The sequence below is a fragment of the Mchenga conophoros genome, linkage group LG15 (genome assembly GCF_057382185.1).
Source record: "Mchenga conophoros isolate Kocher_MC1m ecotype Shallow Benthic linkage group LG15, M_conophoros_male_GT1.1, whole genome shotgun sequence".
Lineage (NCBI taxonomy): Eukaryota > Metazoa > Chordata > Actinopteri > Cichliformes > Cichlidae > Mchenga > Mchenga conophoros.
Window position 1 is genome coordinate 11,570,840 of NC_140540.1, and position 13,591 is coordinate 11,584,430.

The following is a 13,591-nucleotide window of genomic DNA, read 5'->3' on the forward strand; positions in this document are numbered from 1 at the left end:
CATCCCAAGAACACCATACCTACTGTGAAGCATGGGGGTGGAAACATCATGCTATGGGGCTGTTTTTCTGCCAAGGGGACAGGACGACTGATCCGTGTTAAGGACAGGATGAATGGGGCCATGCATCGTGAGATTTTGAGCCAAAACCTCCTTCCATCAGTGAGAACTTTGAAGATGAAACGAGGCTGGGTCTTCCAACATGACAATGATCCAAAAAACACCGCCCGGGCAACAAAGGAGTGGCTCCGTAAGAAGCATTTGAAAGTCCTGGAGTGGCCTAGCCAGTCTCCAGACCTCAACCCCATAGAAAATCTGTGGCGGGAGTTGAAAGTCCGTGTTGCTCGGCGACAGCCCCAAAACATCACTGCTCTCAAGAAGATCTGCATGGAGGAATGGGCCAAAATACCAGCTACTGTGTGTGCAAACCTGGTAAAGACCTATAGTAAACGTTTGACCTCTGTTATTGCCAACAAAGGTTATGTTACAAAGTATTGAGTTGTATTTTTGTTATTGACCAAATACTTATTTTCCACCCTGATTTACGAATAAATTCTTTACAAATCCTACCATGTGGATTCATGGATTTTTTTCACATTCTGTCTCTCACAGTTGAAGTGTACCTCTGGTGCAAATTACTGACCTCTGTCATCATTTTAAGTGGGGGAACTTGCACAATCGGTGGCTGACTAAATACTTTTTTGCCCCACTGTAATGCCCGGAAGCATCAAGCGGCAACGCAGAGATACAGTCTGTAAATTTGTACTCTTACGGGAAATCATAAGCTAAGCTGGTAGCCTCTCTGATTTTCACAGTAATTGATCCACATCGTAATCCTTTGTAAATACAGTATGAATTTACAGATAGTAGGGATTAGGATGATTGCATCTGTGATTCAAGAGGTCTGTTTCTATCTAGAGGCCAACTGTAAGGTATTTACAGTAAATATTAGTGGACGTCTCCCCGTGTGAGATAAAACATTTAACAGAAGTCAGACTTGGGGTGACTTCCTGTACATTACCCCAAGATGAATATATAAATAAATTAACCCTCCTTGTCTGCATCACAAGTGAGCACATGTGGGAATCTGCTGTGTTCAGTACAGGACAATGATGTTTGAGGAAATGGAGCCTTGGAGTATAAATAAAAAACTAATAAACAAGGAAAACTACTATATAACTTCATTACTACTATGTAGCTTTGGCAGTTTTCTGCTTCACTGATGAATATATGTATTTATTTTTGTAAAAACTAATCTTTTATTTGCAAGTTGTCAAACATTAAACCTGCTAATAATAACTAGTAGGATCGCCCTTTCACTGTTTGCATTTTTCCTATTTATTCAGTATTGCTTGTTGAGGCAACCATGTGTATTTACTGCCATCTAATGTTGGGATAAAATTGTGATGAAACCAGTTTTCCATGATCTAACTGTATTTCACTGAATATGCAGTGTGCCTGCATGTCGTTGAGATACTCCAACATTTTATTCCTCTTTCTGCTAAACAGAAACCGTTTAATAACCGAAGACAAAAATCCATTTTCGACTTTTATTTTCCATTGCACAGTAATCTCTATCTACAGAATTTCTAAATTTTTGTGGCAGCAGATAAAGTCATAAACATCCATGTGAAAGTTGCATAAAACTGTACAAGAAAATTGGCTACAATGAGAAAAATACTGCAACCCACTGATAACTGTTGAATCGAGGACAGAAGATGGCATATGGCAGATAGACAGGACTCCCTCTTATTGAGTGTGGATCATATCAGGTAGGAATACTGCATACTGTAGTACATGGGCTGAAAAATCAAATTCACTCAAAGATGGGAAAACAAGTATAACATTCAAAGAAATAACAGCTGGATTAAAGGGAAAGACATCAAACGGATATTGGTGGGGGGCTGACTTGTAGCTAAAACAGCTATTTTTCCTGAAGTACTTCGTTTTGTCTCTCTTTTTAAGCTTAGGGGCGAAAGATAGACCAACCAGCCAACATTCACACCACAATGCTTACTGGAAACACAGGAGGCCACACCTGTAGCTGCGCAACCAACGGAGAGAATACAGAGGACAAGTGAAGGACTTTTAAATTAAACCAAAATTTAGAGGTCGTCCTCACATATTATCACACATTATCTTACCCTTGTCCTCTTTTTTTTCCTTTTTTACTTAATTGGTGGTTTGAGTTTGTCCACACTTACCTGAACTAGGACATCACCAGCAATGAGTAAACAACCGGAACAAAATATAATAAATCATATCACTTCATTTACATGAACATAACCTTACATACAGACAGAGAAGATGTACAAATACACCCATTCACACAGATGAATACCATAAACATCATTTGAGGTGTGGTGGAATGATAGTGATTTTTATGATCCATCGTGTTATAAATGGCTGAGTTCCTTTGCGACTTTCCATTTCCTGAACCCTGAAAAGTGACAAGGGTGATATATCTAAACTGGATAACACATATTCACATGTACCGTGTGGTTTCCAGACTCGCGGCCAAATGCTATGGGACAACGCAATGGGAAAGGTAAAGCAATTCTTTGGCGTCAGAAAAAAATATGGCCTGTCTCCTCTTTTGTTGCCTGAGCAACTTCGGCATTTACTTTCCACTTAGATTGTCAAACTATTTACTTATATACAAATAAAGGTTAAAAGCCCGGCAGACAGATACATCACATTTGAGTTCGACTGCAAACATGGAAAATAGAAACAGGATAATAATGAAGATAACACCAAACACAGCTGTCTCCTCCACCTCAGTAAGTAAATATTAAAAGGAATCACACGTACAGACAAGTGTGAGCAAAACACAGAGAAAATTTAAAAAAAAATACACAAAAAAAGTTTCAAATATGTCCCTTTGAAAGATTACTCAGCCATTTTCTTGTTTTTATCCCACCTGTATGATTACTGTTAGGATTTATGCTTGCAATGTATGTAATCCAATACTGATACTTGGCTATTTGTGTATTTAACGCTGATTTCATCAAACCACCGAGCTCGTGACATCGGAGACAGAGCGAGCAAGTGGGAGGCAGCTCACATTGCATCTGCTAAGTGATTAAATTACATTTTCAGTAAAGGAATAAATGTGTGTGGCTCATACATTCTCTCTTTTAGAATAATAAAAAAAAAAAAGCTGATGTCACCATGTTACTGAGTCCCAAATATGCCTTTTATATCCTTGCCCTCCTTATAGATTCCAGCCCTTTTCATAAGGAGAAATTAATTTCAGTTGTTAGACAAAAGTCACAAAATGTATTTTCTTTTTCAACAAATTAAATATCATCCACTTTCACAACAATAGAAAAATAAGAGTTTTTCCAATAATATTACTACTAACAATAATGATCATAATACAGACGGAGCAAATAACCCAACAAATAACAAATAGAGGAATGGCGAGAAAAGAAATTCACGCACGCACATACGTTCTCACGCACGCACCCACACACACGGTAACGATTTGAAAGTTTGTCAAATACAGAGGTGAGTCTAGAGATTGAGCAAGATGATGAAATATCCAGTGTACTTCCGAATGAGTTATCCCTGCGACCCTCTGCATAGAGGAGACATCGCTATCGCAGCACTTCTTATACCTCTCCAACGGTGCCTCCTTCGGCCCTCGCGCCCCGCTTCCATCTCCCCGATGAGTTATCCCTTTGTTTTGTACTTGTCACTTGGAAGTGGATACAGCATTGCACATTTATTAGATCTATGTATATATAATGATGTATTTACTTTTTTTTTTTGTACATTTTAATAACTTTTTGAAGTCTTTGCTTCTTCATTACACATTTGTCTTTTTTTTTTTTTTTTTAGCCAGTTTGAATATTGGCCACGAGGGTACAGAGTAGAGACAACAGTAAAGAACATTTTGGCAAATGAGAGTGAAGAATCTTCAGGTGCATGGGCCAGTCAGCTACCTCAGAGGAGAGGCTGAACAGAGATAAACAATGAGACAAGAACATAAAAAGAAGACACCATTTATTAAGTTATTCCCTCTGAGGTCATCTTCCTCTCCTGTCTACCCCTCAGTTCCACCCCAAGACTGAGGTAAGTACAGTGTTTCATCGTTGTGCTAGGGAAGAAAATCCCCAAGTGTCTCAGTGAAGGAGGCTTGGAGGGACGGATGAAGGGACAGACAGATGGGTAGGGGTCACGGTGAGTCCAGATGAGCCAGATGAGGGAGGTCAATCAGACAATGGTGTCCACAGAGCTCTACTCCACCCCTTCCACCAATCAGAACTGGTACCACTTTTTGTCTTTGCACTTCAGCATCATCTGGAAACAAAGAACACGTAGTCATGGGAACATGGTCCAAATGATCGGGCAGTACCACAAAACCATCACGTCTCTCTCTAAAACCACTTCCATTTGCTGTTGATAAAGTTAATTTTATGTAAGAATGTATATGAATTTGCTTTGATTTTGAATTTTGTTTACTTGGTCAGTCAAACACTGTAAAGAACAGGGGCCCTCACATAATTTTAGAAACCGTTTCCATTCTGAAAGAAATCTACAATTTGAGTAAGTTTCTTAGTTACAGTACAGTGAAAGTTTCATGGTTACATACTGCCCTCTACTGGTTAAATAGTGTCAGGTATTACATGTAATATTTCACAGTAACTGCTTTGCTGTGTAAAATATTTTATGGAGGGTCAAGACTGGTCACAAGCATTTAATTTCATTGTTTATTGTTTGTTAGTAGCACTAATGTACAGTGAGCATTCATGATGTCACATCGTCGCTCTGTTAATTGTGGGTATGAATTTTCAAGCTCGACGTCCTTCTTGACACTTTTGCTCACCTCGTGGGCGTGTTTGGAAAAAGAGTCTGCACTGGCCATCATGGCGGCCGTCCTCTCCTCCAGTTCACCCAGTTTCTGGCCTCTTTCATCTAGTGCTATCCGGGCACGTGCCAGATCACCAACCACACCAGAGGCAGCTCCCTTCATCCCCTCAATGCCACCTGGGCCAGGGATGTGCTGGGCCAGACTTCGCGATGCCCTTCCAGCTGTTACTTCACCAACTGATCGAAGGAAGAAAAGACAGCTAAGCATGAAGTGATGGTACATATAGGACAGAAATATACTGTATGTATATCATCAGATACATATTCGGCATACATAGTTCCTCTCTGTCCAGCGACTGTGCACCGCCACCAAACAGGCCTTTGAAGAACCCTCTGTTGGGGGCCTCCGGTGTCTCCACTGGTGTGAAAAGTTCACCCAGCATCTCCTGAAATATTAACACATTTTATAAATACATATATAAAATGTATAAATATAGATAAAGATATATATATACTAGACATATAGAATAGAATAGAATAGAATAGAATTCAACTTTATTGTCATTGCACATGCACAGGTACAGGGCAACGAAATGCAGTTTGCATCCATCCAGAAGTGCTTTAGTGATATAGATATATTACAATATATATTAGCAATAGTATAGATATGTAAGTATATTACAGAAATGGGTCTATTATGGTATGTTATAATGTACACGGTATGAAGTATGTTGTGAATATTCTATAACTATAAGTATGTACAGGCTGTAGTGAGTACAAGCTATGTACAGGCTATGAACAGGATATAAATATGAAAAACTATACAGAATATGAAATAAATAACTTTACAGAAATCTGAGATATACAGCTATACAGAAATATGAACTATGGAAGTTGTAAACAGTTGTAGAATTAAAGATTATCGAATGTACAGAATGATTATTTACACAGAGCTATACAGTAGTGCAGTTAAGATAAGTGAGGGTGTAGATAGTTTCTACAGAGGCTATATAAAGTGCTAGTGGTTGTGAGTGGTGGTTCAGTCCATGTTATTATTGTGTGTTTGAGGGTACAGTTGTCCATTGTGGGTGTGTGTATGTTCAGTCCATGAGTTAACGTGGGTCAGATGTCAGGAGGCAGAGTTCAGGAGTCTGACAGCTGTGGGGAAGAAGCTGTTCCGGTACCTGGTGGTCTTAGTCCGGAGGCTCCTGTAGCGCCTCCCAGAGGGAGGGCTATCCCCCAATAATACAAGTCCCTAGCTTGTGAGACACACTGCAGTAAAATCTGGACACGGTTATAAATAGAATAGTTCTCACCATGGATGACTCAGTTCCCCATAGTTATTTCAGGCCAAGCAACTTATGTGAGACAAGTTTCAAACTACTTAGGCTACTTTGGATTAACTCCATTCCTTGCATTCATTTATTGATGTTTTGTGTTCATTAGCTATGACACAGGCAGTAAGTGAGTGTATGACAATATAAAGGTTTCTCCTGGTCCAGGCTTAGGCGTCAGAGCTTTGTGTGCCCGCTGGATATTCAGAGCAGGGTCTGGTGGGAGAAAGAGCTCAGCTCTCAACAAGTGTTCCACAAACTGCAGCACAGAGTTTCCTTCAGAACCTTCTATTAGGCCTATTGATCCATTGATAATATACATTACTGGACAATATACATTTTTCTAGGGCAGCCAGTTTTGTTACAGTGACTGAATTAATGCATCTTTTGTGGCCATGTTCCAACTTTCCATCTCTTCCAAGTGTTTTGCAGCTTCTTTGAGCCTATTGTTTCTGTCAGTTTTATATTAATGTCTGGAATTCTACCTTCATTTCTTGTTTAATGTCTTTGTTCAGTGGGACAAAATCAGTTCTGAACTTTGCCTTAAGTGAGTGAATTTCTTTAATGATGTCCTGGAAGCCTGAGTGGAGGTGGCTAGCCCCTTCTCCTTCCACATGCTCACCTTGCATGCGGTTTTCCGGCTGTCTCCTCTAGCCGGCTCCCCTGTCTTCTTGACCTTCTCCCACCGTTCATGACATTTATTCCACAGTTTAATGATTAAAAATACTTCAGCACTTTTATTTGTGAGTTTTTACCAGGAGCTGCAAACTTATGCTGCCATCCTCTCAGCATCCCCCTTGTGAATTTTGATTAGATAGAGGGAGTTTGGCAGGAGTTTTTCAAAATCTCATTCTGGCATGACAATAGGAATATAGGGTTATGGTATTTCAAAATTCTTCCTGTCTGTTACCCATAGAGACAAGGTTAATTTTAATACGTGAATATTTCTTATAGGTATAAACAAACCAAAACAAAATAGCCTAGGTACTTAGTTGGCTAATGTGTGTCTCCAAGCCATGCAGAGATTTTAAACTGTTTTGCAATAGTAACACGTAGTAGTGCTGTATATAGAAGGCTAATTCACCTGTAGGTTTTCACAAGTGTCCTGACTGTAAGTGATCCTCTGGATCTCAGTGGGGGAGCAGAGGTACATGGCCTGACCCAGGTTAGTAAAGCAGAAAGTCCTGGCTATCCGCATGTCTGTCAAAGGTAGGTAGTTCACATCCATGAGCGGTCTCAATCCTGGCACACTGTATGGGAGGCACATAAACAATATCAATAAAGTTTCTGACCTACTCTGAACTCTAATTATTTAAACTCAACGTCCATTTTGTTAGGTATACTATTTTGTTAAGGCAAATAACTCATCAGCCAAGATGTGCAGCAAATCCATAGACAGTCAGACCTGCTGAAATACAATCTGAGCATCAGAATGGGAAAAAAGGTGTCAGATTGTCTGGTCTGAATATTTCAGAAACTGCTGATCTAGTGAGATTTTGCCGGACAGACGAAACTAGACAATAACCCAAGATCAGCAGTCGTCTGAGTTGACAGGAAGGAAAGAGTAACTTGCAAAAACAAAAAAAAACAAACTCTGGTTATAAACAAGTTATGCAGAGAAAGATCTCTGAATGTACAACACGCTGAACTTGAAGCAGATGGGTTACAGTAGCAGAAGACCACACTGGATGTCAATCCTGTCAGCTGAGAACAAGAAACCAAGGCTATATTTTGTAGCCCAAAACTGAACAATAAAAGACTGGAAATTGTTGCCTGGTCTGACGAGTCATGATTTCTGCTGCGACATTCGGATGGTAGGATCAGGTGTTGGCATAAACAACATGAATGCACGGATCCATCGTGCTTTATATCAATGTTTCAGACTGATGGTGGGGGCGTAATAGTGTGGGGATAATTTTTGGCACACTTTTGACCCCTAAGTACCAACTGAGCATTACTGAAATGCTACAGCCTGCCTGACCATTGCTGCTGACCATGTTCATCTCTTTATGAACACAGTGTAACCATCTTTTGTTGTTTCCTTCCAGCAGAATTACACACCCTGTCACAAAGCTCAAGTCATCAGACTAGTTTCTTGAACATGACAATGAGCGGTGTAATGAGAGATTCACGTCATAAATGTGTAGCCGACAAATCTGGTCAAACTGTGTGATGCCAATTCCAATATGGACCAAAACCAAAAGCTCTTAAGATGGAATGTTTCCAGCATCTTGCTGAATCTAGGACATGAATAATTAAGGAAGTTCTAAAGGCAAACACTTTTCCAAACCAGTAAAAGCAAAGTGTACCTAATAAAATGTCCAGCATTGCCTGGTGTTTGGCACTTTATCCTTGCTTTTAACATAGTCCAGAAAGAGCCTGTATTATGACACAAAGTCTGAATTCTAAAAATGAAGTCCAAAGTGTGAAAAAAAGTGAGAATGCTGAGATTAAAGTTCGAATTCTGAAAATTCAGTCTGGAAAAATTTTTTATTTCTAAAATCAAAGTCCAGATTCTAAGTAAAAAATCTGAACTTAAGATCTGAACTAATTAAAGTCTGTATACTATAAAAAAAACACCTCTGGATTTCGATGAACAGGTGCAAATTATGACCAAATTAAATTATGACCCCAATTTTTGTATGTACCTGTCCTCTTTCTTACCATATGGCAGCTTTCGCTGTACACAGTTTACAGATTTTGTGTGGAAAGTCTTTGCAACAAGCACAAATATGAGCAAAATTATTTGCTCTCCTGCTTCTTTTGTTAAGTCAATTCCAGTTCATGTATATAAATATATAGACATGCCATGCATGATAGAGGGGAGAGCAAACATTCTTAATTCTAACTGCATGTATTGGTTGAAACATTGCCTGACTTTAGATGTAGCCTTACCTGAGGGTCATGATGTGGCCGTTGGCACAGAAACAAGCCACGCACATGCCTTGGTTCATCTGCACCACATCTGCCCGTAAGATGAAGGAGGTCTCTGTGATACTGTGTTTATAGATGCAGGACTGGGAAGGAAGGGCAATGACTTTGGCCTGTTTCTCTGAACACACTACAGCATACTGGCTCTCATTGAGGTCCTGGGAGGTGGAAGGGGACACTGAGACGGGCCGGCGCTTACGGACTTTTTCTCTTTCTTCGCCGTCTGCTGTAACGTTGGGTTCATACCAAGGCTCATATGCAGATGGCAGCTGAGAACCCGTGGAGTCTATAAAGGCCATCCGCAAGATGCTTCCCTTCAGCCGTACCAACATACCTGGTGAACAGGAGGAAAAAAAATCTATTGGAACATTATATTTCCAGAGGACTGCTGCATTTTGGAAATGCTTAGTGTGTTCTGGTGAAAAATGACTCCAAAGTTCAGTGATGGACGCCGAGATAATGCCATTCAAAATAAGTATCAGGCTAGACACTGGCTGCCTCAGATTTTTAAATACAAAAACTAAAGTTTTGACTGAATATATCGATAGGAAATTACAAGTTATCAAGGCCTTCATATCCTTTATATCTTTAAGACACTCCTGCAGTTTAGTAGAGGACAAGTAGAGGACAAAAGAAGAAGAAGAGGCAGGCCTAAAAACTTACACACAGAAGTAGAACAATATATGAAATTCGTTTCTTTGAGAAACAGGAAAAATCTAAAATATACACATGATAAACAGTATAATCCAATGATCTGCATATGATCACACCGTATATTTAAAACAACTATTTTAAGAACTTTTGGAATTAGTCATAAGGTCAGTAATTAGTAAATAAATGACTAAAGTGCCTACTTTAAAGTAATGGTTTGATTAAAGCCACCTTAAAAGCCTCTGGTATGTAGCCTATTAGCAGAGATAAATTGGTCATACTGTATTTATGTGTACCAGTTTTGGTCCATTTTCACTTAAACATTTAAAAATCATTGTGTACTGTTTTTCCTTAAAATTTACAGAGTGGGTTGCCAAGTTTGGTCTTTATTGCCGTTAAAAAAAACAAAAAAAACCTCTCACACTCTAATTTCCCTCCCTCCCTCCCATCTGAGATTGCTTTACCCACCGGCAGGTGAAAGGATAACTGGCTGCAGTTGCCGTTGCTCTCCAGCAGGTGGCAATGTGAGAGCCAGAACCAGGACAGTTCCCAGGGAGGTGCCCACATACAGGCAGGGTGTCAAAATGCTGTCCCCCTTCCGAGCGAAAGTCTCACAGAAGTGGAATGAGCTGATGGCCTCTCGTGCTTCCTTATCGATGCTGGTGACACTGGACGAGCGTGAGCGGCTGAAAGAGTTGTCCCGGTGGTCTAATGGGTTGGCACCCCGCGGCGGGCATACAGACAGGAGGACAGTAAGGAGAAAAAACAGAGAGGTAAAGCACCTGCAAAAAAGTATTATTGCAAGACAAACAATGGAGAAGTTGGCACAGAATATGCTAAAAAAAATAAATAAATAATGAAAAAAATAGAAACATAACAATCACTAGCTTCTTACTGCCTTAAAAGAAAGAGTTTGGAAGTTAAATGCAAATGGATTTACACTTTTCAAAGCAAATTCAAGGCATACCAGTAATAGCATTTTTATTTGTTTATAAATGATTGATTTTAGTACTGATAATGTAGATACTGGAAATTGAGAGAAAGAAAGTCGACTCGCACTTTTAACAGCTAGTGGCAAAATAAAAGTAAATAGTTAGTGGTCTTGTCTTTCTAGGAAAAACAGATCTCATAAGTTGAATTGCCTTTTTTAACAGAGCAGCATCATTTAAGACCTATTTGTTGATGATTTAACATCACTGCAGTTCCCTTACATTATACAAGAGCCATCAATTTAACACAATTTTATTACTATAAAATAAACCAGCTGTTTGGCACATTACGAAAGTTAAATGTGCATAACACTGAGATCATTAAACAAGCATACAGGTGAATATCTTATTTTAAACCCATGAAACCTAACAATATTCCATGTTTGGGAAGAAGGTTGTACAGAAAAAAAGTTGTATTGATATTATTTTATTTTATTTTTTTTGAAGGACCAATCAGACAGAGAAAAGAAAGCCATGAAAAACACACAAGAGAAAAGAAAAGCTGCAAAAGTTACACAAAGCTTTAGAGTGAGATGGGGTGTAAAAAGTTTAGCTTAGCACCACTGACCTCTGCTTTAACCCCCACCATGGTCAAAAGAAGTGTGAGCAAGGGTTCATTTCCAACAATTTGATTGAGTTCAATCATTTTAATTCAGTTCAGATCAGTGCTACTTTTGATGCATGCAAACTAAAGAGAACAGTTGCACAGCTTGCCAATTTTGAGACTAATAACCAGAAAAAAAACTGGACTAATGTAAAGTGATGGAGTCCAGTCAGAGCGAGAAAAGTATATTGCATTTCATACAAATTGTTTGGAGACACGAAGTCAAGGCTTACCCAAGTCTGGCTTTAGCTCAGTAGGCAAGCTTAATTTCCGTGACATCTTTGCTGGAAAAAAGAGAACATCCCTCTTTACAAACACATGTCTAAGCTAACACACGATGCCATGCAAAGCTAGTTAATCTAGCATTGGAGTAGGACTGTGCACACACCTGAAATACACCAAAATGACAGAAGACTGTTGAACAAGTGCCAAGGGATTGTTTTATAGAATAGGAGAGCCAAAATGCTTTAGACAGGAGGAGACACTGCATAAGGATTAAGAGACGACCCTCTGTATCACAGAGGCATGCTGTTACAGACTAAACAAAAGAGGTGACGTCTGTTTGCACAATGCCCTGAAAGACAGGACAGGTAAGACACACGTCAAAACTGCACGGCCATTCAGGACCTTCATGCCAAAGGAGCATGCAGCAAGAAGAAGGAAGTAACAAGAAACAAAAAATGAACCAGAGATGGAAGAAAACATAGTGAAAAGGATGGTTAAACCTGCTGCTGGTTATATACTTTCAGTACTAGTTTGTAAAGCATTCCATCTTTCAGAAGAGTGAATATAAATAGCAGTGAATGAAAGTCCTAAATATTATTTTCTCTGTCTGTAGGAAAAAGAAGAAGGACGATAAAATGAGACATTCAGGTAATAGAGTTATGACTGTCTTGCAATTTAAACTGCCAGAAACAATACATAAAGAAATCCATACAAGTTCCTTTAAAAAAAACTGCAACATTCGTAATACCTTCAAGTATTTGAGTTGAATTTGATTATTTTGGCTTTTTATCATTAGCGTTTTATTTTTTAAGCTAAGTGGAGAACATAAAATCTTGCTGTTGCCCGTCTACGGTACTTATGAAGGTGTAGACCAACTTTTAGAGCCCAAAACGTGCATATGCTATCCATACATGCATGATTTATCCAGATGATTTGATTTCTGTTCTCTAGTATGCTGGAAATTGGGGGAATTTTATTGACTTTATCAAGATTTTTTTAAGCTAAACTAAAATACTGAACTCACATATGTGGGTTTTGGGGATATTGTAAAAATATTGCACTGTGAATAATCAGGTGTTAAAAGGACTCAGGAGGACAACATCAGTTTCCGGACCAGGCTAAGCAAAGACAAATAATCCAGCACAAACAAAGCAGCCACAACATTAAAACTATTTACGAGACGTTGTTAACAACAATTATCTTGTACTCTGAAAAGCTGGCTCTCAACAGTCACGTGAACGTTACTTTGGCATGGTTCACCCACCTTCACATTGCTAGAGACCAAGTATATCGGACATGACGACAGCAATCCCCAAACTTTGCCTCCTGATGTTCACGTGGACGTTACTTTGGCATGTTTCACCCACCCTACACTTTGCTGGAAATCAAGCGTATTGGACATGGCAACAGCGATCCTGAAAGGCAGAGGCCTCCCCAGAAGTGCAGAAAGTGATCAGCAATAGCTCAAGCAGCATGTCAATGAGCCCAAGATGTTGAACTCCCAATACCCATGGGATGTGCCTGAGTAAGCCTGATCAACAGAGGGCTCCACTGTCAAAATGTGAGACACTAAAGAGTCAGGGCTGCTATGTCATCACAATGACCAAAAGAAATTTGTGCAGGTGGTTTTAATGCTGTCGCTGATTGGTGTGGATATTGTACTTACTCACTGTCACTTGTATGAGATACCGAATCCTTCCTTTGCTAATCCTCTTTTTTGACTTGCTCACTTAGTTTAAATGTACTTTTACAAAGTTTTATCAACACACACTGAAGTTGGACAAAGACAAAATCAGACAGACGAATTGCTCTCTGTTCAATGGTATCATCAAACTTCGTACAATTAGTTGGGACAAGTATCAGATGCAGGCACATTTACAATATGACACTCGTGCTACATACATGTAGCATGCAATATGTACAGTATATTTGACAAGTAAGGTGTCTCAAGAAAACTGCAGTCCCACCGTCCTTCCAGGTAAGCTTTTGCTTCACAAGCTCTGAATCCTTAGAATATAGTTTTCGTATATTACTCTTCTGTGCTC

The 13,591-nt window shown here is 39.4% G+C and overlaps 1 protein-coding gene across 5 annotated transcripts in view; it reads right to left on the bottom strand.

Annotated features, from left to right (window-relative positions):
- Nucleotides 1-1,533: 1,533 nt before the first annotated feature.
- The window catches only part of stxbp5a (syntaxin binding protein 5a (tomosyn)), a 106,555-nt gene continuing 94,497 nt past the window's right edge, over nucleotides 1,534-13,591 (bottom strand). For 2 of the 5 annotated variants that reach the window (XM_085246003.1, XM_085246002.1), the window contains 7 exons: nucleotides 11,555-11,605; nucleotides 10,197-10,478; nucleotides 9,042-9,411; nucleotides 7,231-7,396; nucleotides 5,147-5,258; nucleotides 4,829-5,049; nucleotides 1,534-4,302 (listed from right to left, as the gene is read on the bottom strand). In XM_085246003.1, the coding sequence (XP_085102129.1) occupies nucleotides 4,261-4,302; nucleotides 4,829-5,049; nucleotides 5,147-5,258; nucleotides 7,231-7,396; nucleotides 9,042-9,411; nucleotides 10,197-10,478; nucleotides 11,555-11,605 (1,244 nt within the window). In that variant the 3' untranslated portion in view covers nucleotides 1,534-4,260. The remainder of the gene's footprint in view (nucleotides 4,303-4,828; nucleotides 5,050-5,146; nucleotides 5,259-7,230; nucleotides 7,397-9,041; nucleotides 9,412-10,196; nucleotides 10,479-11,554; nucleotides 11,606-13,591) is intronic. The other 3 variants (XM_085246004.1, XM_085246006.1, XM_085246005.1) reach the window with 2 other exon arrangements.